General features: G+C 65.9%; 3 protein-coding genes across 4 annotated transcripts in view; 2 read left to right on the top strand and 1 right to left on the bottom strand.

The window, feature by feature from the left end:
• The window catches only part of LOC102443745 (zymogen granule membrane protein 16), a 35,019-nt gene extending 22,820 nt beyond the window's left edge, over positions 1–12,199 (bottom strand). The window contains exon 1 of the mRNA XM_075917357.1: positions 11,747–12,199. The gene's annotated coding sequence lies outside the window, so the exon portion shown is untranslated. The remainder of the gene's footprint in view (positions 1–11,746) is intronic.
• CUNH16orf54 (chromosome unknown C16orf54 homolog) lies at positions 5,837–7,779 on the top strand. Its single transcript, XM_075917347.1, has 2 exons — positions 5,837–6,079; positions 6,414–7,779. The coding sequence occupies exons 1-2, from the start codon at positions 5,907–5,909 to the stop codon at positions 6,925–6,927; spliced, it is 687 nt and encodes a 228-aa protein (XP_075773462.1). The 5' UTR covers positions 5,837–5,906; the 3' UTR covers positions 6,928–7,779.
• Positions 12,200–13,715: 1,516 nt separating the features above from the next.
• SPN (sialophorin) lies at positions 13,716–18,678 on the top strand. 2 transcript variants are annotated; one of them, XM_075917352.1, is made up of 3 exons: positions 13,716–14,179; positions 16,305–17,236; positions 17,276–18,678. In XM_075917352.1, exons 1-3 carry the CDS (start codon positions 13,890–13,892, stop codon positions 17,926–17,928), a joined length of 1,875 nt encoding a protein of 624 aa, XP_075773467.1. In that variant the 5' UTR covers positions 13,716–13,889; the 3' UTR covers positions 17,929–18,678. The 2 variants fall into 2 exon arrangements, with proteins under 2 accessions (XP_075773467.1, XP_075773466.1); XM_075917351.1 differs by having other exon boundaries at positions 13,756–14,179; positions 16,305–18,678.
• Positions 18,679–26,702: the final 8,024 nt, after the last annotated feature.

The raw sequence follows: 26,702 nt of genomic DNA on the forward strand, positions 1-26,702 counted from the left end.
TCTTGTTTTTGCATTCTTTTCATGTTTTGTATTTTTGCAATATGTTTTCCTTGTAATTTATGCAATGACTTCATTGCAGGCTTTTGGCAAAGGTTTTGTTGTTATAATTTGTCCCTTGTGTTTTTGTTGCTGATTTTTTTTTGGCAATTATTTTCCCTTTTGCTCTTGCAATATGTTTGGATTTTTGTTTTTGCAGGTTTTTCAATATTCTTTTGTCTTTTTGTGTTTGTGTGCGCAATGCTTTCTCTTGGTTTTGCATCTTTTTTCTGGGCCTCTTTGCAAATTTGTGTCAGACTTTGTTTTCTGCAATCTTTGCCCTTGTGTCTGCAATATTTAGCGTTTGGTGCTTTTGCAATTTGGATTCCATGCCAATTTTGCAATTTGGCCTAGTTTTTTGCAACGGTCTTGTTGTTATGGTGATTTTTTTTTATTTGATTTTTTGCAATGGCTGTTTGGTTGTGGTTGCGGGTTTGCAGTGACTGATTGCCAATTTTGTTCTAGATGTCGGTTCTGTTTGTTATTGATCGGGACGCATCGGACAGCCCGGAGCTGACGTAGCGGTGCGGGAGGGTCCTGGCCAATGACGATGGTACAACAGCGTCTGTGGCAAACCAAACACGCCGGCACATTGGGCCTACTTCTTGCAAGCAGGCTTCCCTAAAAACGTGAGCTTGTCGCTTTCTACACAAGAAGCAACACACGTGTGCCAAGGTGCCCTGGGAGTGGGGGGGGGGGGCTTCTCTCTAAACACACAACAAGCTCAAACAATTGTGGTGTCCGTGCAAACATCCAGTGTCACACGCCTACGTGATGAATGAGGTGGGTGGAGTTTCACCAAATTTACCCTCTGGGCTTGTGGCCAAAGAAGTGAGAAGAGCCAGGCTGTTTAAAGATCTCACGCCCAGACAAGAGCGGCCAGTTTCACTTTGGCTTTCCTGCTCCTGAAGTGGGCGTTCTCCAGAGCCGGCAATTTCCTCCACGTTCGGCAAAGCCCCACGTGGGCAGAGCACAACACCACGCGCCTTGGCCGAGAGCACAAGTGGAAGGGGAGGCGCAGACCCACCACCCGGCCCCGCGCAGACCTGGCTCCTGAACACACTGAGCGGGCAGCACGAGACAAAATGTGGGATGGCCCGGGATCGGCCGTGGAGCCCTGCACGGACACAGACTGAATCCACATCTCCAGCCACCAAAAAATGAGCTGCAGAAATCCACCCTGAGACCTGCGGAGAGGACACACGTGGATATGAAGGAGACAGACACACTGACATCCGCGGGGGGGACACACGTGGATCTGAAGCGGACAGACACACTGACACCCGCGGGGGGGACACACGTGGATCTGAAGCGGACAGACACACTGACACCCGCGGGGGGGACACACGTGGATCTGAAGCGGACAGACACACTGACACCCGCGGGGGGGACACACGTGGATCTGAAGCAGACAGACACACTGACACCCGCGGGGGGGACACACGTGGATCTGAAGCGGACAGACACACTGACACCCGCGGGGGGGACACACGTGGATCTGAAGCAGACAGACACACTGACACCCGCGGGGGGGACACACGTGGATCTGAAGCGGATCGACACACCGACACCCGCGGGGGGGACACACGTGGATCTGAAGCAGACAGACACACTGACACCCACGGGGGGGACACACGTGGATCTGAAGCGGACAGACACACTGACACCCGCGGGGGGGACACACGTGGATCTGAAGCGGACAGACACACTGACACCCGCGGGGGGGACACACATGGATCTGAAGCGGACAGACACACTGACACCCGCGGGGGGGACACGTGGATCTGAAGCGGACAGACACACTGACACCCGCGGGGGGGACACATGGATCTGAAGCGGCCACACTGACACCCGCGGGGGGGACACACGTGGATCTGAAGCGGACAGACACACTGACACCCGCGGGGGGGACACACGTGGATCTGAAGTGGACAGACACACTGACACCCGCAGGGGACACACACGTGGATCTGAAGCAGACAGACACACTGACACCCGCGGGGGGGACACACGTGGATCTGAAGTGGACAGACACACTGACACCCGCGGAGGGGGACACGTGGATCTGAAGCAGACAGACACACTGACACCCGCGGGGGGGACACACGTGGATCTGAAGTGGACAGACACACTGACACCCGCGGAGGGGGACACGTGGATCTGAAGCGGACAGACACACTGACACCCGTGGGGGACACACACGTGGATCTGAAGCGGACAGATACACTGACACCCGTGGGGGACACACACGTGGATCTGAAGCGGACAGACAGACTGACACCCGTGGGGGGGACACGTGGATCTGAAGCTGTCAAGCCTGATTCCCCACTCTGGCATGATACATGCAGAAATTGGGGCCCGGAAAAATACCCCAAAACGTGATCTCTGCAGACTTTGGTATAAAACTCCCCCCCTCCCCCATCCTAAAAACCTAGATTTTGGGGATAAAAAAATCCGCTGCCCCATCGAGCGCTTTGGAGCCCACAGCCAGGGTGGGCACTTGAACCCCACCCCGGGGCACCCCACGCTCTCTCCCCAAAGAGCGTGAAAAGAAAAGGGAACCTACCGGCTGCAGCCCGAGGTATCTGTCCCCTCGCCAGAGGCCTGCAGATCCCAGACATTGTCCAGGCCCCGGAACTGAACCAAGACCAGCTGAATTTTTTTAAAAAGAACGAACTTTTATTATGAAAACAAGACTCCTGTTGCAAGCCCCATGACTGGACGGAAAAGCCACCAGCTAATATACTCCTGGAGGATTCCCCGTGGGCCGAAACGCGGGTACCAAAGAGAGAACCCCCATTTCTAACAGCGCTGACACCAGCCCCACAGCCCCACGAGAGAAACCGTCAACCCCGAGGGGTTTAGCTAGGCTGTGCCCTGCTGCCGCGCCCCGAAGAGGCTTTTCCTGGAGAGAGGCAGGTCCTCTGCCCCCCGGGATCTGGAGCGAACCGGCCGGAGACAAACCCCCAAATCCCTTCATCCCAGTTTGAAATCCCTACCTGCCTTTCTATTGGCTGCCTGCTGCCTGGCTAGGTCCAGCTAACCCCTTAGCCCCCGGGCTGCAGCCCATCCCCTGTGACCGTGACAGAAGCGGATAGACACACTGACACCATCCGTCTGTCTGCACGCACCCCTTCTCACTGCCAGTCACCTTGCCTGGCAGGGGCTGCAGGGGGCGCGGCAGGGACGGGGCCGGCGGGGTGGGGGAGACAGGGTCCCAGGGCGGGAGGGACGGGGCCGGCGGGGTGGGGGAGACAGGGTCCCGGGGCGGGAGGGACGGGGCCAGCGGGGTGGGGGGGGCAGGGTCCCGGGGCGGGAGGGACGGGGCCGGCGGGGTGGGGGGGGGCAGGGTCCCAGGACGGGAGGGACGGGGCCGGCGGGGTGGGGGGGGCAGGGTCCCAGGGCGGGAGGGACGGGGCCGGCAGGGCGGGGGAGACAGGGTCCCAGGGCGGGAGGGACGGGGCCGGCAGGGCGGGGGAGACAGGGTCCCAGGGCGGGAGGGACGGGGCCGGCAGGGCGGGGGAGACAGGGTCCCAGGGCGGGAGGGACGGGGCCGGCGGGGTGGGGGAGGCAGGGTCCCAGGGTGGGAGGGACGGGGCCGGCGGGGTGGGGGAGACAGGGTCCCAGGGCGGGAGGGACGGGGCCGGCGGGGTGGGGGAGGCAGGGTCCCAGGGTGGGAGGGACGGGGCCGGCGGGGCGGGGGGGGTCAGGGTCCCAGGGCGGGAGGGACTGCGCCGGCAGGGTGGGGGGGGCAGGGTCCCAGGGCGGGAGGGACGGGGCCGGCGGGGTGGGGGGGTCAGGGTCCCAGGGCGGGAGGGACGGGGCCGGCGGGGTGGGGGGGCAGGGGGGAGAGGCTGCGCCGGCAGGGCAGGGGGGGCAGGGTCCCAGGGCGGGAGGGACAGGGCCGGCGGGGTGGGGGGGCAGGGGGGGAGAGGCTGCGCCGGCAGGGCGGGGGGGGCAGGGTCCCGGGGCGGGAGGGATGGGGCCGGCGGGGTGGGGGGGCAGGGGGAGAGGCTGCGCCGGCAGGGCAGGGGGGGCAGGGTCCCGGGGCAGGAGGGACAGGGCCGGCGGGGTGGGGGGGGCAGGGGGGAGAGGCTGCTCCGGAAGGGCGGGGGAGGCAGGGTCGCGGGGCGGGAGGGACGGGGCCGGCGGGGTGGGGGGGGCAGGGGGAGAGGCTGCGCCGGCAGGGCGGGGGGGGGTCGCGGGGCGGGAGGGACGGGGCCGGCGGGGTGGGGGGGGCAGGGGGGAGAGGCTGCTCCGGCAGGGCGGGAGAGGCAGGGTCGCGGGGCGGGAGGGACGGGGGCCGGCGGGGTGGGGGGGGCAGGGGGGAGAGGCTGCGCCGGCAGGGCGGGGGGGGGGGTCGCGGGGCGGGAGGGACGGGGCCGGCGGGGTGGGGGGGGCAGGGGGAGAGGCTGCGCCGGCAGGGCGGGGGAGGCAGGGTCGCGGGGCGGGAGGGACGGGGCCGGCGGGGTGGGGGGGGCAGGGGGGAGAGGCTGCGCCGGCAGGGCGGGGGAGGCAGGGTCGCGGGGCGGGAGGGACGGGGGCCGGCGGGGTGGGGGGGGCAGGGGGAGAGGCTGCGCCGGCAGGGCGGGGGAGGCAGGGTCGCGGGGCGGGAGGGACGGGGCCGGCGGGGTGGGGGGGGGCAGGGGGAGAGGCTGCGCTGGCAGGCCGGGGGGGGCAGGGTCGCGGGGCGGGAGGGACGGGGCCAGCGGGGTGGGGGGGGGCAGGGGGGGAGAGGCTGCGCCGGCAGGGCGGGGGGGGGCAGGGTCCCAGGACGGGAGGGACAGGGCCGGCGGGGTGGGGGGGAAGGGGGGGGAGAGGGAGAGGCTGTGCCGGCAGGGCGGGGGGGGCAGGGTCCCAGGGCGGGAGGGACAGGGCCGGCGGGGTGGGGGTCGCGGGGCGGGGAGGGAGCAGAGCTGCACCTGTGTGTGGCCAGGTGGGTCACAGACCCGGGGTAGCCGGTGGCGCTGAAGAAGAGAACGTGGGGGGAGGGGCTGACACACTTGGGGGAACCCCCCTTCCTACGTTGCCTGTGATTTCTGTTGTCCTGTCGTAGCCCCATTTGTGCCTCAGTTTCCCTGGGTGCTGCACCACTGGTGAGCTGGGATGGGGATTTCCAGGTGACAGCCTGCCCTACGCGGAGCGGGGGGAAGCGGGACAAGGGCTGGGGGCAGGTTTGGGGGCAGGCCCTGCAGTGACTCTGGCTGGCTGAGGATGCAGGGTGGGGGGCAGAGGCCTGGCTCTGGGCCCCTCCCGCCAAGCCGGGCTGCCCTGCCTGCCCCGGGCCCTGTGCTGCGCAGGGAGCCTGGGACCCCCTGTACTCTCTGCTGGCTGGGAGCCCCCCGGCTGGTGGGTGGGGGCAGGGCCCGGGGGTTCCCCACCTCGGGGACACCCTTGTTCCCCCAGAAATTGACAGCCTGGCGCACGTGGAAAGGGGCAGAGGACAAGAGTCCTCGGAGCCCTTCCAAGCCCAGCACCCTGCCCCACGGCACCCCCACCGAGCCCCCCACCCCACTTCCTGCCCCACGGCATCCCCTGACAAGCCACCCACCTTACTCCCTGCCCCACAGTGCTCCCGCTGAGCCCCCACCCCGCTTCTTGCCCCACGGCATCCCTCGCCGAGCTCGGCATCCCACTTCCTGCCCCACAGTGTCCCCTGCTGAGCCCCACCACCCCACTTCCTGCCCCACGGCATGCCCTGCTGAGCCCCACACCCTGCTTCCTGCCCCACAGTGCCCCCTGCTGAATCCCCTACACTGCTTCCTGCCCCACGGCATCCCCCACCAAGCCCGCCACCCCACTCCCTGGCCCACAGCATCCCCCCTGAGCCCTCTTCCCCCACAGACTGTTTCCATCACGTCATTGGGCCGATGGTGCTGGGCAGGAAACGCTGCGTCACGGCGTCGCCCACATCCCCTCTGGCTGCGCCCGCTGCACAGCACGTCCCTGGGCAGCCATGGGGCACTGCCCGGCCCGGCCCGTGGGTCCTCGCTCCCCCCGGTGAGCCGCCGGGGCACCAGGCACCCCCGCTCCCCGCCGTGACGTGAGTAGCCTCTTGCCCCACCCCCGCTTGGGAGACCGCGCCCCCGGGGGACCAGGCTGTGTCCCATTCCCTCCCCCCACACCAGCCAGGCCCTGCCCCCACCCGGGTGGGAGTCGGGGCCCCCTGGAAGGGAGCGGCCCGGTGACCCGTCCCCTGCCCCCCCCCCCCGAGCCAGCCGGTCCTTGGTCAGAGCCCCCGCCCCCACACGGCGGCCGGTGTTTTCCTTCCAGGGCATGGCCGAGTTGCAGCTGCTTCTGGGGTGGGGCAGCGGGTGAGCTGGGAGCCCTTTGCCCGGTGCCCTTATCTGCCCATCTCTCTCTCTCTCTCTCCACAGCCCAGCGCCGCCCATGGCTCCGTCCTCGTCCCCCACCCTCCGGGCCCCGACCCCCTCCTGGCCCCCCGCCCCACCCTGCACCGCCTGCCTCGTGCCCATGCTGGCGTTGGCCGGGCTGGCTGGCATCTTCGTGATCCTCACCGCCCTGCTGGGCGAGCGGCTGTTCCAGGGCGCCCGGGCCCGCGGGGTGCCCAGCGTGTGGCGCCGGGGCGGGGACCTGTGGATGGAGCCGCCGGCCCTGCCCCCGCCGGACAGAGCCCCCCCGAAGGAGGCGGCCGAGCTGTGGATCCCGTGTCCCGTGCCCGGGGCCGAAGCCTGGTACCAGGGCCCCGCCAGCGGCTCGGGGAGCGGCGCGTCCAGCAGCGCCCCCTCAGGAGCGCCCGAGAGCACCGGCAGCACCGCGGCCTTGACGGACGGCGAGGAGCCCACCTGGGGGGCCCAGCCCCACGTCACACTCCAGGACATCTCCGACTTCTTCCGGCGCGGGGGGGGTGGGCTGGGCAGGGGGCGCTGAGCCCCGGAGCCCGCCCCCCAAGGGGGGACTCACCCCCCGGACGCTGGAGCAGTGCGGAGCTGTGGGGGGACCGCTTGGAAACTTGGGGGCTTCCATTTTTCCCCTGGCGTGGGACTCCGCCCGGAGACTGGGGGGGCTGCCCCACAGCGCGACGGAGGGAGCAGAAGGGGCTGAAGCTGCCAGCTCCGCAAGAACCTTGTGGGGGCCGGTGTGACCCCGGTTGCCGATTCTCCCTTCGGCTGCATGGACGACGCCCTGGCGGCTGGGCCCGCTCGGCGGCGGCTCACGGCACGAAGGGGCCGGCGCCGGCTCACACAATAAAGACTTTCCCGTGCCGGAGCGGCTGGTTGCGTGGTCTGTGCCGTGGGGCGAACGCTGCTCCGAGGGGGGACGGTCCCCTCAGCCAGCCAGGGCCCGTCCTGGCTCCGGTGGGACCTCCCGCCTGCGACAGACGACATGGGGCGGGTTTCCAGTCCCATTGCTATGCTGCCTGTGACTTCTACAGCCCAGTGTGTGCCTCAGTTTCCCTGGGCACTGCCCCAACAGCGAGATGGGGAGGGGAATTTCGGGTGTGACTCTCACTGAGGGAGCAAATCAGGGCAAACTGCTCACAACCAGGCTACTCACAGCCCCAGCCTGCGGCCCTCCAGACAAGGCACCAAGCCAGCCCCACCGAGCACGTCAGCTGCCAGCCTGGCCAGCAGGCAGCCCCCCACCTCCCCTCAGACACCCCAGTGCTCCCTGTGCCCCCCAGCGCCCCCTCACACAGGGGAGAGGTTATAACCCATCCCCCACCTCCCCTCACACACCCCAGTGCTCCCTGTGCCCCCCAGCCCCCCCTCACACAGGGGAGAGGTTATAACCCATCCCCCACCTCCCCTCAGACACCCCAGTGCTCCCTGTGCCCCGCAGCCACCCCTTAAACAGGGGAGAGGTTCTAACCCATCCCCCACCTCCCCTCAGACACCCCAGTGCTCCCTGTGCCCCCCAGCCCCACCTCACACAGGGGAGAGGTTCTAACCCATCCCCCACCTCCCCTCAGACACCCCAGTGCTCCCTGTGCCCCCCAGCCCCCCTCACACAGGGGAGAGGTTCTAACCCATCCCCCACCTCCCCTCGCGCACCCCAGTGCTCCCTGTGCCCCGCAGCCCCCCTTACACAGGGGAGAGGTTATAACCCATCCCCCACCTCCCCTCACACACCCCAGTGCTCCCTGTGCCCCCCCAGCCCCCCCCTTACACAGGGGAGAGGTTCTAACCCATCCCCCACCTCCCCTCACACACCCCAGTGCTCCCTGTGCCCCCCAGCCCCCCCTTACACAGGGGAGAGGTTATAACCCATCCCCCACCTCCCCTCACACACCCCAGTGCTCCCTGTGCCCCCCCAGCCCCCCTCACACAGGGGAGAGGTTCTAACCCCTCCCCCACCTCCCCTCACACACCCCAGTGCTCCCCAGCCCCCCCTTACACAGGGGAGAGGTTATAACCCATCCCCCACCTCCCCTCGCACACCCCAGTGCTCCCTGTGCCCCCCAGCCCCCCTCACACAGGGGAGAGGTTATAACCCATCCCCCACCTCCCCTCACACACCCCAGTGCTCCCTGTGCCCCCCCAGCCCCCCTTACACAGGGGAGAGGTTATAACCCATCCCCCACCTCCCCTCACACACCCCAGAGCTCCCTGTGCCCCCCCAGCCCCCCTTACACAGGGGAGAGGTTATAACCCATCCCCCACCTCCCCTCGCACACCCCAGTGCTCCCTGTGCCCCCCAGCCGCCCCTTACACAGGGGAGAGGTTATAACCCATCCCCCACCTCCCCTCGCACACCCCAGTGCTCCCTGTGCCCCCCAGCCCCCTCACACAGGGGAGAGGTTATAACCCATCCCCCACCTCCCCTCAGACACCCCAGTGCTCCCTGTGCCCCCCAGCCGCCCCTTACACAGGGGAGAGGTTATAACCCATCCCCCACCTCCTCTCAGACACCCCAGTGCTCCCTGTGCCCCTCCAGCCCCCCCTTACACAGGGGAGAGGTTATAACCCATCCCCCACCTCCCCTCACACACCCCAGTGCTCCCTGTGCCCCCCCAGCGCCCCTTACACAGGGGAGAGGTTATAACCCATCCCCCACCTCCCCTCACACACCCCAGTGTTCCCTGTGCCCCACCCAGCCCCCCTCACACAGGGGAGAGGTTATAACCCATCGCCCACCTCCCCTCGCACACCCCAGTGCTCCCTGTGCCCCCCAGCCCCCCTCACACAGGGGGGAGGTTATAACCCATCCCCCACCTCCCCTCACACACCCCAGTGTTCCCTGTGCCCCACCCAGCCCCCCTCACACAGGGGAGAGGTTATAACCCATCCCCCACCTCCCCTCGCACACCCCAGTGCTCCCTGTGCCCCCCCAGCCCCCCCTTACACAGGGGAGAGGTTATAACCCATCCCTCCACCTCCTCTCACACACCCCAGTGCTCCCTGTGCCCCACCCAGCACCCACATTATAAAATCACAGAACCCTAGAACTCTAGGACTGGAAGGGACCCAGAGAGGCCTCGCGTCCAGTCCCCTCCCTCCCGGCAGGACCCAGGAACGTCGAGAGCCTCCCTGACAAGTCTCTGTCCAACCTGCTGGTCAGTGTCTCCAGGGATGGAGGTTCCACAACCCCCTGGGCGACGGATTCCAGTGTCTCACCCCGACCGTTAGCACCTGCAACCCTCCCTGCCTCTAGCATCTGCAGACTCAATGAGCTCGCGCTCTGGGCCCGTATGGAAAAGGGTGATGCACAGAGCCGGCCCCCGAACGGAGCCTGTGGAGCCCCCCTGCTGCCCTTCCAGCCCCCGTTAATAACTCCTCTCTGGGAACGGTTCTCCAGCCAGTTCTGCACCCGCCTCATAGGAACCCTTCTGTGACGGCCCCGACCCCGCACCCCGCCCGCAGCCAGACGGGACTCTCCGCCGGCCAGTGGGGTCGAAGGGTTACTGGTTCCCAGGGACACAGCGCAGCATAGGGGCCATGTTAGCGCAGGCACCGCGGGAAGGGCTCCCGGGCCCTGCCCCCCTTTCCTGCTCTGTCTCCTCTCGTCATCCTCCCCAGCCCAGACTAACCCAGCCCCCACCTAGACCCCTTTGGCTCTCTGGGAACAGAGGTGTTATCTTCTCAGGCTGGCCCTTAAGGCTGTGTCTAAACTACATGGCTCCGTCCATGGAACCATGTAGATGAGGCTGATCGGCAAAGGGAAATGAAGCCGCGATTTAAATGATCGCGGCTTCATTTAAATTTCCATGGCTGCCGCGCTGAGCCGACAAACAGCTGATCAGCTCTTTGTTGGCTCCGCGCACTGGTCTGGCTGCTCCCGCGCCGACCTGAAAGCCCTTTGTCGACCTGCCCGTTATGCCTCGTAGGATGAGGTTTACCGGGGAGGTCGATAAAGGGCTTTCAGGTCAGCAGGGGAGTGTCCAGACTAGCGCGCTGAGCCGACAAACAGCTGATCGGCAAAGCAGGGCAGCCATTTAAATGTAAATGAAGCCACGATTATTTAAATCGCGGCTTCATTTCTCTTTGCCGAACAAACAAACCTACATGGCTCCGTTGACGGAGCCACGTAGTCTAGACGTACTGGAGTGTCTGCAGCCAATACACATTTGGGCTCCGTCTATATTGGCAAGATTTTGCGCAAATACTCTGTAACGCAAAATATCTGAGTAAGAGAGCGTCTGCACTGGCATGTGCTTTTGCGCAAGAGCATCCGGGCCAGTGTAGACACGCTCTTGTGCAAGAAAGCTCCGATGGCCATTTTAAACATCAGGCTTTCTCGCGCAAGAACTTGATGTTGCCTGTCTACACTGGCCTCTTGCGCAAGAACAGTTTCGCAAGAGGGCTTATCCCTGAGCGGGAGCGTCAGAGTATTTGCGCAAGAAGCCCTGATTTCACACATTAGAACGTCAGTGCTCTTGCGCAAGTACTCGCGGCCAGTGTAGACAGGTGGCAAGATTTTGGGCAGAAGCAGGTGCTTTTGCGCAAAATCTTGCCAATGTAGACGTAGCCTTGGAGTGGGTCACTGGGAATCACACAGAACACGATACAGACAGGCAGAAACACAAGGTTACAACGTAGACAGCCCCCCCACAACGTCACACCGTCTCAGCTGCATTTCCTAGTTTATTGATGAGATTACGCGAGACCATGTCAAACGCCTTACTAAAGTCCAGATATCCCAGGTCCACCGCTTCGCCCGTAGCCACAAGGCTGGTTACCCTATAGAGAAAGCTCTCCGACTGGTTTGACGGGATCTGTTCCTTTATGTCAAGGCTGTTCCCCACTCTGGCACGACGAATGCAGAAGTGGGGGCCTGTCAAAAGCACCCCCAAACCCTGATCTCTCCAGGCTTTGGTACCAAAACTCCCTCCAAAACCCTAATCCCTGGCTTTGAGGGAATCCGCTGCCCCATCGAGCGCTTTGGAGCCCACAGCCAGGGCGGGCACTTGAACCCCACCCCGGGGCACCCCACGCTCTCCCCCAAAGACCGTGAAAAGAAAAGGGAACCTACCGGCTGCAGCCCGAGGTAGCTGTCCCCTCGCCAGAGGCCTGCAGAGCCCAGACATTGTCCAGGCCCCGGAACTGAACCAAGACCAGGTGAATTCCAAAAAGACAGAACTTTCATTATTCAAACAATAGCGCAGTTCCACGCACAGTGAGAACGGCTAGCTGGTACGAGCCAGCACGGAGGGTTCCCCCGTGGGCCAAAACTTAGTTGCAAAAGAGAGGAAACCCCATTTCTAACAGCAGACACCAGATCCAAATTCCAAAAGAGAAACCAATCAAACCTGGCGGGTTTGTCCAGACTTGGCCCTGCTGACCCGTTCTGAAGAGTCCTCTTCTTGTCGTCTGTCTCCCCGAGAGGAAACGGGCCAGAGACAAGGGAGGGAAACCCCCAACCCCCTTGGTCTCAGTTTGAAATCCCTGCCTGCCTGCGTTTCTACTGGCTGAGCAGATACTGGCAAGGTACCTGGTTAGCCCCTGAGTCCCCAGGCTGCTGGCCAACCCGCGTGGTCATGACATTTTACAAATCCACCCTGGCTGTTCCCCATCACCCTGTTCCCTTCCAGGTGTTTGCAGATGGATTCCTCAATGACTTGCTCCCTTCTCTTCCCTGCCCAGAGGTTAAACTCACTGGCCTGTAGTTTCCTGGGTTGTTCTGATTTCCCTTTGCATAGATGGGCACTAGATTTGCCCTTTTCCACAGGTGAGAGGCTACAACCCATCTCCCCATCTCCTCACACACACCCCAGTGCTCCCTGTGCCCCCCCCAGCCTCCCTCACAGGGGAGAGGTTATAACCCATCCCCCACCTCCCCCCACACACCCCAGTGCTCCCTGTGCCCCCCCCAGCCTCCCTCACACAGGGGAGAGGTTATAACCCATCTCCCCACCTCCTCACACACACCCCAGTGCTCCCTGTGCCCCCCCCAGCCTCCCTCACAGGGGAGAGGTTATAACCCATCCCCCACCTCCTCACACACACCCCAGTGCTCCCTGTGCCCCCCCCAGACCCCCTTACACAGGGGAGAGGTTATAACCCATCCCCCACCTCCCCTCGCACACCCCAGTGCTCCCTGTGCCCCCCCCAGACCCCCTTACACAGGGGAGAGGTTATAACCCATCCCCCACCTCCCCTCGCACACCCCAGTGCTCCCTGTGCCCCCCCCAGCCTCCCTCACAGGGGAGAGGTTATAACCCATCCCCCACCTCCTCACACACACCCCAGTGCTCCCTGTGCCCCCCCCAGACCCCCTTACACAGGGGAGAGGTTATAACCCATCCCCCACCTCCCCTCACACACCCCAGTGCTCCCTGTGCCCCCCAGCCCCCCTCACACAGGGGAGAGGTTATAACCCATCCCCCACCTCCCCTCACACACCCCAGTGCTCCCTGTGCCCCACCCAGCCCCACCTCACACAGGGGAGAGGTTATAACCCATCCCCCACCTCCCCTCACACACCCTAGTGCTCCCTGTGCCCCCCCGCCCCACCTCACACAGGGGAGAGGTTATAACCCATCCCCCACCTCCCCTCACACACCCCAGTGCTCCCTGTGCCCCCCCGCCCCACCTCACACAGGGGAGAGGTTATAACCCATCCCCCACCTCCCCTCACACACCCTAGTGCTCCCTGTGCCCCCCAGCCCCCCTTACACAGGGGAGAGGTTATAACCCATCCCCCACCTCCCCTCAGATACCCCAGTGCTCCCTGTGCCCCTCAGCCCCCCTCACACAGGGGAGAGGTTATAACCCATCCCCCCCTCCCCTCACACACCCCACTGCTCCCTGTGCCCCCCCCCCAAGCTGAGCCAGGCTGGGTCTGCAAACCCTTCCCGGCCTCTGTCCCTAGCCAAGGTGCTTCTTAGGCAAGGGCCGGGGTGCAGCGCAAGGTGCCCCCCCCCCGGATCCTTGTCTCCCCTGCCCGCGGGGAGGGAATCCCCTTCTCCTGGGCACTGGCACCTCCCAGAAGGGGCTGACCCCAGACCAGTCAATCCTGGGGCCCCCCGGTGGCTCCTCCCCGGGCCGGGCCAGGCCAGGCTCAGCCCTCAGCAGACACCTCAGGGGGCCCCTGGGCTCCAGTGCCTGGCCCACGGGCTCGCTGGCCGGCCCCCGGGCCCGGGGGGTGCAAGCAGGTGGCCGCTTTAGCCATGGACGTGGGCCGGAGGCGGGGCTGGCCGGGGGGCTGGGACCCGGCTGCTGGGTGTGGGTCGGTCTCCACTCGCTGGGGAGGCCGGGCCCCCCCCAAGCCAGGCTGCCCCGGGCCCTGTGCTGGGCAATCTGGGCTGCGCTGGGTCCCAGAGAGCCAACGACCCCCCCCCCCCGGCCGTGGGAGGGGGCAGGGCCCGGGGGCTCCCCACACTTTGGTGACTGCCTCTTAGTGGGGACAGGCCCCATCCCCCACTCCCCTAAGCCAGCCAATCCCTCTGCCAAATGCCCCCCCCGGCCCCTCGGGGGCCCTGGGCCCAAGTCCCCCAGCCTCTTCTCTGCCACCCTCCTTCCTGCCACAGCTCGTGGCTCTTCTCCCAGCTGCCCCGGGCCACTTCCCTTCCAGCACAGCCCACCTCTTTCACCATTTCCTCCCGTCCGCTTCACGTTTCTCGTTCACACGTTCCTGCCCCGTCGTGCAAGGCAGGGGGCTGCCGTGTGCCGGCCCAGGGCTCACCCCCCGACGTGGGCCCCCACCTGCAACTGCGAGCTGGTCCCGGCTCTCCAGCCACAAGGTACAAGGAGGCAACTGGTGTGTGCGGTGGGATTGCCGGGAGAAACAGCTCTCGGAGAGGGAGCAGGGCGGTGCAAAGGGAAGTTTCAGCAGGGGACTGGTAACTAGCCACAGATCAGTGGGCTGCAGGTCAGGAGTGAGGGGCACCGGCAGGGCTGGGGGCAGGGCCGGGCTGGCAGGGGTTGTGGGGCAGGAGTGGGGGGAACCAACAGGGCTGGGGGCAGGGCTGGGCTGGCAGGGGATGCGGGGCGGCAGTGGGGGGCACCGGCAGGGCTGGGGGCAGGGCAGGGCTGGCAGGGGATGCGGGGCGGCAGTGGGGGGCACCGGCAGGGCTGGGGGCAGGGCAGGGCTGGCAGGGGATGCGGGGCGGCAGTGGGGGGCACCGGCAGGGCTGGGGGCAGGGCCGGGCTGGCAGGGGATGCGGGGCGGCAGTGGAGGGCACCGGCAGGGCTGGGGGCAGGGCCGGGCTGGCAGGGGCTGCGGGGCGGCAGTGGAGGGCACCGGCAGGGCTGGGGGCAGGGCAGGGCTGGCAGGGGATGCGGGGCGGCAGTGGGGGGCACCGGCAGGGCTGGGGGCAGGGCAGGGCTGGCAGGGGATGCGGGGCGGCAGTGGGGGGCACCGGAAGGGCTGGGGGCAGGGCAGGGCTGGCAGGGGCTGCGGGGCGGCAGTGGAGGGCACCGGCAGGGCTGGGGGCAGGGCAGGGCTGGCAGGGGATGCGGGGCGGCAGTGGAGGGCACCGGCAGGGCTGGGGGCAGGGCAGGGCTGGCAGGGGATGCGGGGCGGCAGTGGAGGGCACCGGCAGGGCTGGGATGTCAGGGGTTGTGGGGCGGGAGAGGAGGGCACCGGCAGGGCCGGGCTGGCAGGGGCTGCGGGGCGGCAGTGGGGGGCACCGGCAGGGCTGGGGGCAGGGCCGGGCTGGCAGGGGCTGCGGGGCGGCAGTGGGGGGCACCGGCAGGGCTGGGGGCAGGGCAGGGCTGGCAGGGGCTGCGGGGCGGCAGTGGGGGGCACCGGCAGGGCTGGGGGCAGGGCCGGGCTGGCAGGGGCTGCGGGGCGGCAGTGGGGGGCACCGGCAGGGCTGGGGGCAGGGCCGGGCTGGCAGGGGCTGCGGGGCGGCAGTGGGGGGCACCGGCAGGGCTGGGGGCAGGGCCGGGCTGGCAGGGGCTGCGGGGCGGCAGTGGGGGGCACCGGCAGGGCTGGGGGCAGGGCTGGGCTGGCAGGGGCTGCGGGGCGGCAGTGGGGGGCACCGGCAGGGTTGGGGGCAGGGCCGGGCTGGCAGGGGCTGCGGGGCGGCAGTGGGGGGCACCGGCAGGGCTGGGGGCAGGGCCGGGCTGGCAGGGGCTGCGGGGCGGCAGTGGGGGGCACCGGCAGGGCTGGGGGCAGGGCCGGGCTGGCAGGGGCTGCGGGGCGGCAGTGGGGGGCACCGGCAGGGCTGGGGGCAGGGCTGGGCTGGCAGGGGCTGCGGGGCGGCAGTGGGGGGCACCGGCAGGGCTGGGGGCAGGGCCGGGCTGGCAGGGGATGCGGGGCGGCAGTGGGGGGCACCGGCAGGGCTGGGGGCAGGGCCGGGCTGGCAGGGGCTGCGGGGCGGCAGTGGGGGGCACCGGCAGGGCTGGGGGCAGGGCCGGGCTGGCAGGGGCTGCGGGGCAGCAGTGGGGGGCACCGGCAGGGCTGGAGGGGCAGGGGCTGAGGGAGGGATGCCAGGCTCGGTGCCATGTGGGTGGGGTTGTGCAGGGAACCGTCTGGCATTTCCGAGGTTGCTGCGGTGGGGGTGGTGCACTCGTGTTTCCGCAGGTGCAGCCCAGCCGTTGGGGGAGCCAGGGACAAAGTGGGAAATGGGAGGGGTCATTTTGGGGTGCCAGTCGTTGCAGTCGGTGAATGCACAGGGCTCCGTCCGCACTCACCCAGGGAAGCCCGGCCGGCGCCCCACCCTGCAGCCCCCGCCAGCCCGGCCCTTGGCTCCCTGCCCCTTTGCTCCTGTCTCCAGCTGCCTCCTTTCAGTTCCCTCTGGGTTTATGGTGAATGAGGCTTTGGTGGCAGGGCCGCTAGGGCCTCCGGAAATGGGCAGGAGGCTCCCAGTGCCCTGGGCTGGGACAGGCCCTTCAAATAACCCACCTTCCTTTTGCTCCCAGGCTGGCCGGGGCCCGTGCGGCGCAGCTCCGGGGCCGAGCCCGCTCTGTGCTCCGTGCCCGTCTGCCGAGTGGTGGCGCGGGACGCCCAGACGCCATGGCATGTCCGGGGGCCCGGCCCCCGCCCAAACGCCTGCTGATGCTTCTGGTTCTCCTGGCAGCTGCCGCCTCTGCCACGGGGGCGCCCCTGTTAGAGGCAAAGCCAGAGTTCAAAATCAGCCCTGAGCTCCCCCCCGAGCCAGCGTCCAACAGCACCAGGATCCCCCCCGAGCCAGCGTCCAACAGCACCGGGATCCCCCCCGAGCCAGCGTCCAACAGCACCGGGATCCCCCCCGAGCCAGCGTCCAACAGCACCGGGATCCCCCCCGACCCAGCGTCCAACGGCACCGGGATCCCCCCCGACCCAGCCTCCACCAGCCCCGGGATCCCCCCCAAGCCAGCCTTCACCGGCCCCGGGCTCCCCACCGACCCAGCCTCCACCGACCCCGGGCTCCCCACCAACCCAGCCATTACGGACATGGCTAGGGACCCAACCAAACTGGCACAGCTGGTGCCCACCACACAGCTGACACCAGCAATGGAGAATTCCTCTGGCTCAGCATCACCCTCCGACCTCGCCTCTCAGGAGGCCACTCTGGGCCCTGTCGTGGCCGCCCTGCCCCAGGAACATGGTTCCCTCACGACGCCGGCGCAGCAGAAGGGCCCAACGGACCCAGCGGGGCAGCAGACAGAGAGCCCAGGCCCGTGGAAGGAGAACCAGACAGAGCCAGGCAAGGGCCCCCCCTCACCAGCCGTCAAGGCAGGAGGCACCCATCGGCCTGGGGAGACGAAGGCGGAGCCGACCCCCACCCATCGGCCTGGGGAGACGAAGATGCGGCCGACCCCCACCCATCGGCCTGGGGAGACGAAGATGCGGCCGACCCCCACCCATCGGCCTGGGGAGACGAAGGCGGAGCCGACCCCCACCCATCGGCCTGGGGAGACGCCCCGCCCCTTCGAGCCCACGAAGGACAGGCCCACGCCCTCTCCCTCCACCCCACCCGGGACCAAAGAGGGCTCCGGCTTCAAGGGCTCCAAGTCGTCCCAAGCCGCGCCGCCCGCCAGCCTCGCCCCCTCCACCCAGTCCCCCAACATCGTCATCATAGTGGTCATCGTCATAGCCGCCCTCGTGGGGCTGTGCCTGCTGGCCACGGTGCTGCACTGCCGGCGCCGGCGCCGCTCCGGCTCCACCAGCTTCAACGGCGGGCGGGCGGGGCCCGGGGAGTGGGCGGGGCCGGCGCCCCTGGCGGAGGAGCAGGCAGGGGAGCAGCCCGGGGATGGGGTGAAGGAGGCCGGGCCGGGTGAGTCCCGGCGGCCAACGCTGACCACCTTCTTCGGGAAGCGCCACTCCCGGGTGTCCTCGGTGGCCATGGAGGACGTGCCCGGCGCAAAGGCCGAGGGGGCCCTGTCGGAGCCCCTCTTGCCCACAGGCAACCACACGGGCGACCCTGCCCCGCAGGGGGGAGGGGAAGCCAATGGCACGGTGCCCTCGTCACCTGGGCCCCCCTCCCCACCTCCAGAGCCCCCCGCCAATGGGGATTTCCCTCCGCCCCCCCCTATGGAGCAGGAGGTCTTGCCCCCTGTGTAAGCCACACCCCAAACGCCTGCCCCTTCCCCACAGCGCCCCCTGCTGGGAGAGGCCGCAGCTGTTTCCACCTGGCCCCGCCCCTGGTCCTTTGTCCTTCTTACTCAAGTCTCACTTGGTTTCTTTTGCAAGACGTTCTGCTCTACCCCTGCTGCGAGTTTCCTGTTTATGTCAGTTTGACTCAATCCAGTGTGAATCTGGAGTGAACGGGGTTAGGGTGGGAACCCGCCAGGAGTCCTGGCTCCCAGCTCTGCCCCCGCCCCCAATGCACACACATTCTAACTCACTGGACCCCAAACCTCTCCCAGAGGCAGGGATGAAACCCAGGAGTCGTGGCTCAGGAGTGGGGTGGGGGGAGTCCAGGACTGGGTTGGCAGGGGCTGCACGGCGGGACTGAGGGGCACCGGCAGGGCTGGGCTAGCAGGGGCTGCGGGTGGTGAGGGCGGGGAACCGGCAGGGCCAGACCTGGGATTATGGTTCAGGGCAGGATGCTCAGTTTGTGTCTCGGTTTGTCACCGTTTCCTTCTGACTCACTCTGAGGACTTGGGTAATTAACGGCCGATTCTGCTACAGGAAGGATGAGGTGCCCCTCACTCCTGACCCACAGACCCCCTTAGCCCAGCCCCCTGCCCACACGGAGCCCAAGCCCTGTGGAACTTGCCTGTGCATTTTACGGCACTCGAGAAGAAATCTTGCCTGCTCTTGTAGAGTTTTATATATTTGTGTATTTAATAAAGAGTTTCACAGGCTCCATCACTGGCTGAGAGGGGAACTGTAGCCACAAAAGGCAACGTCAGGCCTCAGAGATGCATGGGCTGGAAGGGGGCCTTTGGGGACCCTCTGCCCCGGCCATGGAATGCCCCGAATCCATGCCAGGGGAGCTATGATCGGCCGTTCCAGGCAGGCCCCTGCTGGGCCACAGCAGTTGTAAGAGCGGGGTTGCACCCCAGGGCGGTGGGAGTGGGACAGCACACAGGCACGAGCCCTGGGGGGACCAGGAGCGCCCCAAGACGTGGCTCAAGGGATGGGGTGTTGGGAGGCGTGAGGGACTTGCCCTCCCTTCCCCCAGGTCTTGTCCCGCAGGACGAAAGCAGACAAGCGGAAGAGCAGGCAACGCGGCATGTGGGGGCGGGGCTCACTCCAGGCAGGCGTGTCTGTAGCTCTGATGTTGCAGCCTTTGCCCACATCCCCAGCCCCCTCCCCCTTCCTAGCAGGTGCACAGAGACCCGCCCCTCCCACCCTGGTCCCATTCCATCCGGGGGGGCTTGAGTCTAGAGTGACGAGAAGGCGAGAGCGCCGGAAGGGGAAGTGGCCGGGTGCAATGAGCGAGCCGGCCCAGGTCTCTGTTCAGACCCCTTCTGACGGGGCCCCATTGGCAGATGAATCCCAGCACGGCCACTTCTCCTTCCAGTCTGGCTTGGAAGGTTTTTTTGCCTGAGAATGGCAGTTTGCGCCTGCCCGGACGCACGGGTTCGGATGTGCAATCTGCCACTCTCAGGCCGTTGGAATGATCCCGGAGCACTGCAGCCTCCAAAGGGCATGACGCTCAATGTCAAGGGGCTGGTGGTGAAAGCCCTCGTTTCCTGTCGGTCCTTGGGGTGCCCCCAGGACAGGGCACTGACACAGTGAGACTTTGTTGGTGAGTCCAGGGGGCCACCACCCCCGGGTGTTACACCCAGAAGCACACAGGATCTGTTTCAAGGGAAAAGTGTGAGGGCACGTCCGAGACCCCCGACCCTGCACCCCGTCCACAGCCAGATGTGACTCCGCCAGCCAGTAGAGTACAAATGGGTTTATTGCTTCTCCGAGATACAGCCCAGCGTAGGCTCGATGCAGGCAAAAGATAGGCCGACAGCCCTAGTTCCCTGGGGGGAGGGGTTCACTGGCCCCTGAACCTCCTACACTGGTTTTAGTCTCCTTCCTCCTTGCGCCCCCATGTGCAGACCACCCGTCTCCAAACCAGCGAACACTCCTCCCCCTAGGTAGCCACACTCCTTCCTTTGTTCACCCCCTTCCCCTGGCCAGGTGTGAAGTTGCTAGTCATGCTCTCCGTCAGTGTTTCTTAAACTTTTTAAGACCGAGGAACACCAAACAATATTTTTTTTTAAATGAGGAACAACAAGGATTTTTGGTTGAGAAAAAAAAAGGTTGGGGGAAAAAAGGGTCGGGGGAAAGTTATTGAGAAAAAAAAAGGTCACCTGCCCCTTTAAGGGCAGCCATTTTGAATTCTGTTGTTCTCCGCAGCACACCTCCTCACGGCACACCGGTGTGCCACGGAACACAGTTTAAGAAACACTGGTCTATGTGCACTGCCCCCAGGGACCAGCCCCCGCTGGGCAGTGTTCACACACACAGGCCAGTAGGGGTCACCCACAGCCCAACACAGCCACCGGTGACTGCGACGCCAGAGTGGGCCCAGGGCCATAAGAGTGGACAGCCCCCCACGATGTCCCAAAAGGCAGTACCCCGTGCGTGTTGCAAATACAGCATAGAAATCAGCCCATGCATTCACACACACACACGTCCCACAGTTGGTGTCATCACTCCCGGTAAAACCAGCAAGGAGTCTGGTGACACTTTGAAGAACGAATGTGTTGAGACATACGCATCTGTGAGCTGCCGTTTGCTTCCGCAGATGCTCAAGAGAAAAGAGAGGAAAAAGGAGGCGGGGAAAGGATAGAGATGGGAGTGTGACATCCATGCTAATTAGCTCAGGGTGAGTGTGGCTCATCTCCAGGGATGAGAAAGCGAGAACGCCGGAAGTGTGGCCTGGTGTAATGAGCGAGCCGGTCTAGGTCTCTGTTCAGACCCCTTCTGAATGAATCCCAGCGTCACCGTTTCTCTCTGCAGTCTGGTTTGGACGTTTCTCGGGCTGGCCGTGGCAGCTTGCACGTCAGTGACTGTGTGACCAGGGAGGTGACAGGACTCCCCCACTGGCTTGTGGATGCTGCCGTTCCCGGTGTCTGATTTGTGTCCATTCATTCTTCTGCACAGAGACTGTCCGGTTTGTTTGATGTACACGGCAGAGGGACATTGCTGGCACATGATGGCAAATATCACGGTAGTAGGTGTGCAAGTGAACCGGCCTTTGATGGCGTGGCTGATGGCCCTGAGATGGTGCCACTAGGGTAGCGGCGTGGACAGTGTGGGCAACAGGGTTCATTGCAGGGGTCGGTTCCTGAATTAGAGTTTCCATTGTGGGGTGTGAATCTGTTGGGGTGTATTTGTCTCAGGTTAGGGGGTGTGATGGACAGGAGGGCTGTCCTCTTCTGGGCATCCCAGCATTCAGTGACTAAAGGGTTAAACTCAAGTAGCTAGGAGGTGTTGGCAGGGAGCCAGGAGAGCCAATGGGAGAAGGTGTTGAGATTCGAAATGAAAGGAAGATGACTTGCTTTTTTCTTCTTTGTGTGAGTTGAAGCCAGGAGCTGGGGGAACGTGATGAATTGAACCAGGCAGAACTATCATGATTACAAAGAGTACTGGGCATGGGCATGGACTGGCCCTTGACACACAGATCTGTGAGTAGACAGGGAATGTCTAGTTAGACGTGCTCAGCTTATTTTCTTTCTTTTATTGTCTGGTTAAACTTCTCTGTGCTAAGTCCACATCCTGCGCCCCGCTCGGAACCGCATTCCCCGCCATGCCCCGCTCGGAACCGCATTCCCCGCCATGCCCCCCTCGGAACCGCGTTCCCCACCGCGCCCCCCTCGGAACCGCGTTCCCCGCCGCGCGCTCCCCTCGGAACCGCATTCCCCGCCATGCCCCCCTCGGAACCGCATTCCCCGCCATGCCCCCCTCGGAACCGCGTTCCCCACCGCGCCCCCCTCGGAACCGCGTTCCCCGCCGCGCGCTCCCCTCGGAACCGCATTCCCCGCCATGCCCCCCTCGGAACCGCGTTCCCCACCGCGCCCCCCTCGGAACCGCATTCCCCACCATGCCCCCCTCGGAACCGCGTTCCCCACCATGCCCCCCTTGGAACCGCATTCCCCACCATGCCCCCCTCGGAACCGCGTTCCCCACCGCGCACCCCCCTTGGAACCGCATTCCCCACCATGCCCCCCTCGGAACCACGTTCCCCACCGCGCCCCCCCTTGGAACCGTGTTCCCCGCCGCGCACCCCCCTCGGAACCGCATTCCCCGCCGCGCGCCCCCCTTGGAACCGCATTCCCCGCCATGCCCCCCTCGGAACCGCGTTCCCCACCGCGCCCCCCTCGGAACCGCGTTCCCCGCCGCGCGCCCCCCTCGGAACCGCGTTCCCCGCCGCGCCCCCCTCGGAACCGCATTCCCCGCCGTGCACCCCCCTTGGAACCGCATTCCCCGCCATGCCCCCCTCGGAACCACGTTCCCCACCGCGCCCCCCTCGGAACCGCATTCCCCGCCACGCCCCGCTCGGAACCGCATTCCCCGCCGCGCACCCCCCTTGGAACTGCATTCCCCGCTGCGCCCCCCCCTTGGAACCGTGTTCCCCACCGCGCCCTGCTCGGAACCACGTTCCCCGCCGAGCCCCGCTCGGAACCTCTCTAGACCTTTCCTTATTTTTGTTGCTCTTCTCTGGACCTTCTCCAATTTCTCCACATCTTTCCTGAAATTCGGTGCCCAGAACTGGACACAAGACTCCAGTTGAGGCCTAACCAGCGCAGAGCAGAGCGGAAGAATGACTCCTCGTGTCTGGCTCACGACACTCCTGTTCATGAAGCCCAGAATCACGTTTGCTTTGTTTGCCACAGCGTCACACTGCTGACTCATACTAAGCTTGTGGTCCACTCTGACCCCTAGATCCCTTTCTGCAGGGCTCCTTCCTAGACAGTCGCTTCACATTCTGTGTGAGACATGGATTGTTCCTTCCTGTGGCGGGGCACGATCGCCTTGCACTCCGAATGCCTTCCTTGCGGCGCTCTGCGGGGAGCGCGGAGCCCGTCTTGCCACTTGCACTGCATGTTTGTGCACCATGGCACAGCTGGGCGGCGTCGCGAATTGGAGCAGGACGCCTTGGGCGTGTTACGAGCACACCAGGAATGATGCAAGAAGGGCGGGGTGGCCAGGGCGTGTAGCGGTGATGTCACAGAGAAGGGTGGGTCAGGAGAGACATGGCTGGGGGTACAAAAGGGAAATGGACACCGGAGAAGAGGGGAGACGAAGGAGGAGAGAGAGGACGGTCGCCGCGAGCGAGCGGGAGGGAGAGCGGCTGGGCTCGGCCGGCTCCAGTGAGCCATCTGCGCTGGTCGAGGAGAGGGCCGGGCCGGGAGGGGTGCGGACCTCCCCCAGCTGTAGCCGGGGTAGGAAGCAGCCAGGGCAGGCTTCCCTGCTAAGGCCCGTGGGCTGACGAGTAACGGCAGGAATCCCCGTCAGCCGGACAGGAACGTGTCTGTGTCTGTCCTTAGGGTCTTGGGCTGGGACCCGGGAGAGAGGGCAGGTCCGGGTCCCCCTACCCCGTCCGCCAAGGGCGGATGCCAGAGTACGAGCCGTTGGAAGCCGAAGCCCTAACAGACGGCCGAAGAGGCAGGGTGGCCTGTGAAGAACTCTGAGCAGAGGGCCAACGGGGAACGTGCGTGGGACCCCACGAGAGAGGGGGCAACCCTGCTCGTTCACACTTCCTAAGGGCAGCACTTTGCAAACTTCATGAGATTTGCCTCCGACCATTTCTCTGCTTAGTCCAGATGAGTTTGAATACTGACCCATCCTCCAACACACTCGCCGCCCCTCCCAGACTGGGATCATCTGCAAACGCAAGAAGTGTCCTCTCTGTCCGTATCTCAATCTGATGAAGAGATGGGACGGACCCGCCCTGGACAATGCTCTTATCGCACCCCTGCAGACCGGGGCTGCTCATGCATTTCCTGGAGTCCCGGGCAGCTACACCCAGCCGGGGCTGCAGCCAGGCTGAGAGAGGAAGTTGCTTTCGCTGGCGCGGCCCAGGCCTTGCCACTGGGAGACGGGACCTACCTGCGCTTTGTTCCCGACCGGCTCTGCTCCTTCCTTGTGTAACCCTTCTGCCGGCAGGGTAGGCCTGGCAGTAACCAGGGCTGGGTTCAATATCTTGGGGTCAATCTCACAAAGAACCGGCTCAAGCCCCCACCCAGTGATCTGGGAAATTCACGCACCCCTGGGCGCCTCTGAGAGGCAATGCTTCCCCACTCGCAAGCACTGAGTCTGGGTATGTCTACACTACCCCCCTAGTTCGAAGTAGGGGGGTAATGTATGCATACCGAACTTGCTAATGAAGCCCGGGATTTGAATTTCCCGGGCTTCATTAGCATAAAGCCGGCTCCGCCATTTTTAAAAGCCGGCTTGTTCGAACCCCGTGCCGCGCGGCTACACGCGGCCCGGGCTAGATAGTTCGGAATGGCTACGTAGTTCGAACTATCTGTACACCTTGTGGAACGAGGCATACAGATAGATCGGAATGGCTACATAGTTCGAACTATCTAGCCCGGGCCGCGTGTAGCCGCGCGGCACGGGGTTCGAACAACCGGCTTTTAAAAATGGCGGAGCCGGCTTTATGCTAATGAAGCCCGGGAAATTCAAATCCCGGGCTTCATTAGCAAGTTCGGTATGCATACATTACCCCCCTATTTCGAATCAGGGGGGTAGTGTAGACATACCCTTTGAGTGTAGGAAAAGAACATTTAATGAAACAGAGAGAGAATTCATACGGCATTAACTTGGGGAAAACACCACAAACAGAGTTCATAACCCAAACATGAGCCAAGCCCCCACCCCAGCCAAGATTCGCCCGAAGTCCACCGACTCCCCAAAAGTCTCTGTCCCCACAAGTCTCTGTGCCACCCAGAGTCCCAAAGTTCACCCGCAGGGTTTCACCTCCCAACCAGGGTAGAAATGGGGGTGGGGGGATAGATAGGGGGCACCTTATACGAAACTCCGGCCACGTTCCACCAGCTGTCTCGTCCCACACCCCGGGACGCTCCGCTGGGCACCTGTCGCCGCTCCTCGCCTGCCGCCGCTCCACGCCACGCCGCTGATCACCGCTCCTCGCCTGCCGCCGCTCCACGCCACGCAGCTGATCACCGCTCCTCGCCTGCCGCCGCTCCACGCCACGGCGCTGGTCACCGCTCCTCGCCTGCCGTCGCTCCACGCCACGCCGCTGATCACCGCTCCTCGCCTGCCGCCGCTCCACGCCACGCCGCTGATCGCCGCTCCTCGCCTGCCGCCGCTCCACGCCACGCCGCTGATCGCCGCTCCTCGCCTGCCGCCGCTCCACGCCACGCCGCTGATCGCCGCTCCTCGCCTGCCGCCGCTCCACGCCACGCCGCTGATCACCGCTCCTCGCCTGCCGCCGCTCCACGCCACGCCGCTGATCACCGCTCCTCGCCTGCCGCCGCTCCACGCCACGCCGCTGATCACCGCTCCTCACCTGCCGCCGCTCCACGCCGGGCACCTGTCGCCGCTCCTCACCTGCCGCCGCTCCACGCCACGCCGCTGATTGCCGCTCCTCGCCTGCCGCCGCTCCACGCCACGCCGCTGATCGCCGCTCCTCGCCTGCCGCCGCTCCACGCCACGCCACGCCGCTGATCGCCGCTCCTCACCTGCCGCCGCTCCACGCCACGCCGCTGATCGCCGCTCCTCGCCTGCCGCCGCTCCACGCCACGCCGCTGATCGCCGCTCCTCGCCTGCCGCCGCTCCACGCCACGCCGCTGATCGCCGCTCCTCGCCTGCCGCCGCTCCACGCCACGCCGCTGATCGCCGCTCCTCGCCTGCCGCCGCTCCACGCCACGCCGCTGATCGCCGCTCCTCGCCTGCCGCCGCTCCACGCCACGCCGCTGATCGCCGCTCCTCGCCTGCCGCCGCTCCACGCCACGCTGCTGGTCACCGCTCCTCGCCTGCCGCCGCTCCACGCCACGCCGCTGATCACCGCTCCTCGCCTGCCGCCGCTCCACGCCGGGCACCTGTCGCCGCTCCTCACCTGCCGCCGCTCCACGCCACGCCGCTGATCGCCGCTCCTCGCCTGCCGCCGCTCCACGCCACGCTGCTGGTCACCGCTCCTCGCCTGCCGCCGCTCCACGCCACGCTGCTGATCACCGTTCCTCACCTGCCGCCGCTCCACGCCGGGCACCTGTCGCCGCTCCTCACCTGCCGCCGCTCCACGCCACGCCGCTGATTGCCGCTCCTCGCCTGCCGCCGCTCCACGCCACGCCACGCCGCTGATCGCCGCTCCTCGCCTGCCGCCGCTCCACGCCACGCCGCTGATCGCCGCTCCTCGCCTGCCGCCGCTCCACGCCACGCCGCTGATTGCCGCTCCTCGCCTGCCGCCGCTCCACGCCACGCCGCTGATCGCCGCTCCTCGCCTGCCGCCGCTCCACGCCACGCCACGCCGCTGATCGCCGCTCCTCGCCTGCCGCCGCTCCACGCCACGCCACGCCGCTGATCGCCGCTCCTCGCCTGCCGCCGCTCCACGCCACGCCGCTGATCGCCGCTCCTCGCCTGCCGCCGCTCCACGCCACGCCGCTGATGGCTGCTCCTCGCCTGCCGCCGCTCCACGCCACGCCGCTGATCGCCGCTCCTCGCCTGCCGCCGCTCCACGCCACGCCGCTGATCGCCGCTCCTCGCCTGCCGCCGCTCCACGCCACGCCGCTGATCGCCGCTCCTCGCCTGCCGCCGCTCCACGCCACGCCGCTGATCACCGCTCCTCGCCTGCCGCCGCTCCACGCCACGCCGCTGATGGCTGCTCCTCGCCTGCCGCCTCAGTCTTATAGCTCACACTTGGCAGGTGTGAAGCAGGCTGACTCAAGTCCTTGAACCCTCCCCCCCAGCTCTGTCCA

Source organism: Pelodiscus sinensis, unplaced genomic scaffold, assembly GCF_049634645.1.
Source record: "Pelodiscus sinensis isolate JC-2024 unplaced genomic scaffold, ASM4963464v1 ctg185, whole genome shotgun sequence".
Classification (NCBI taxonomy): domain Eukaryota; kingdom Metazoa; phylum Chordata; order Testudines; family Trionychidae; genus Pelodiscus; species Pelodiscus sinensis.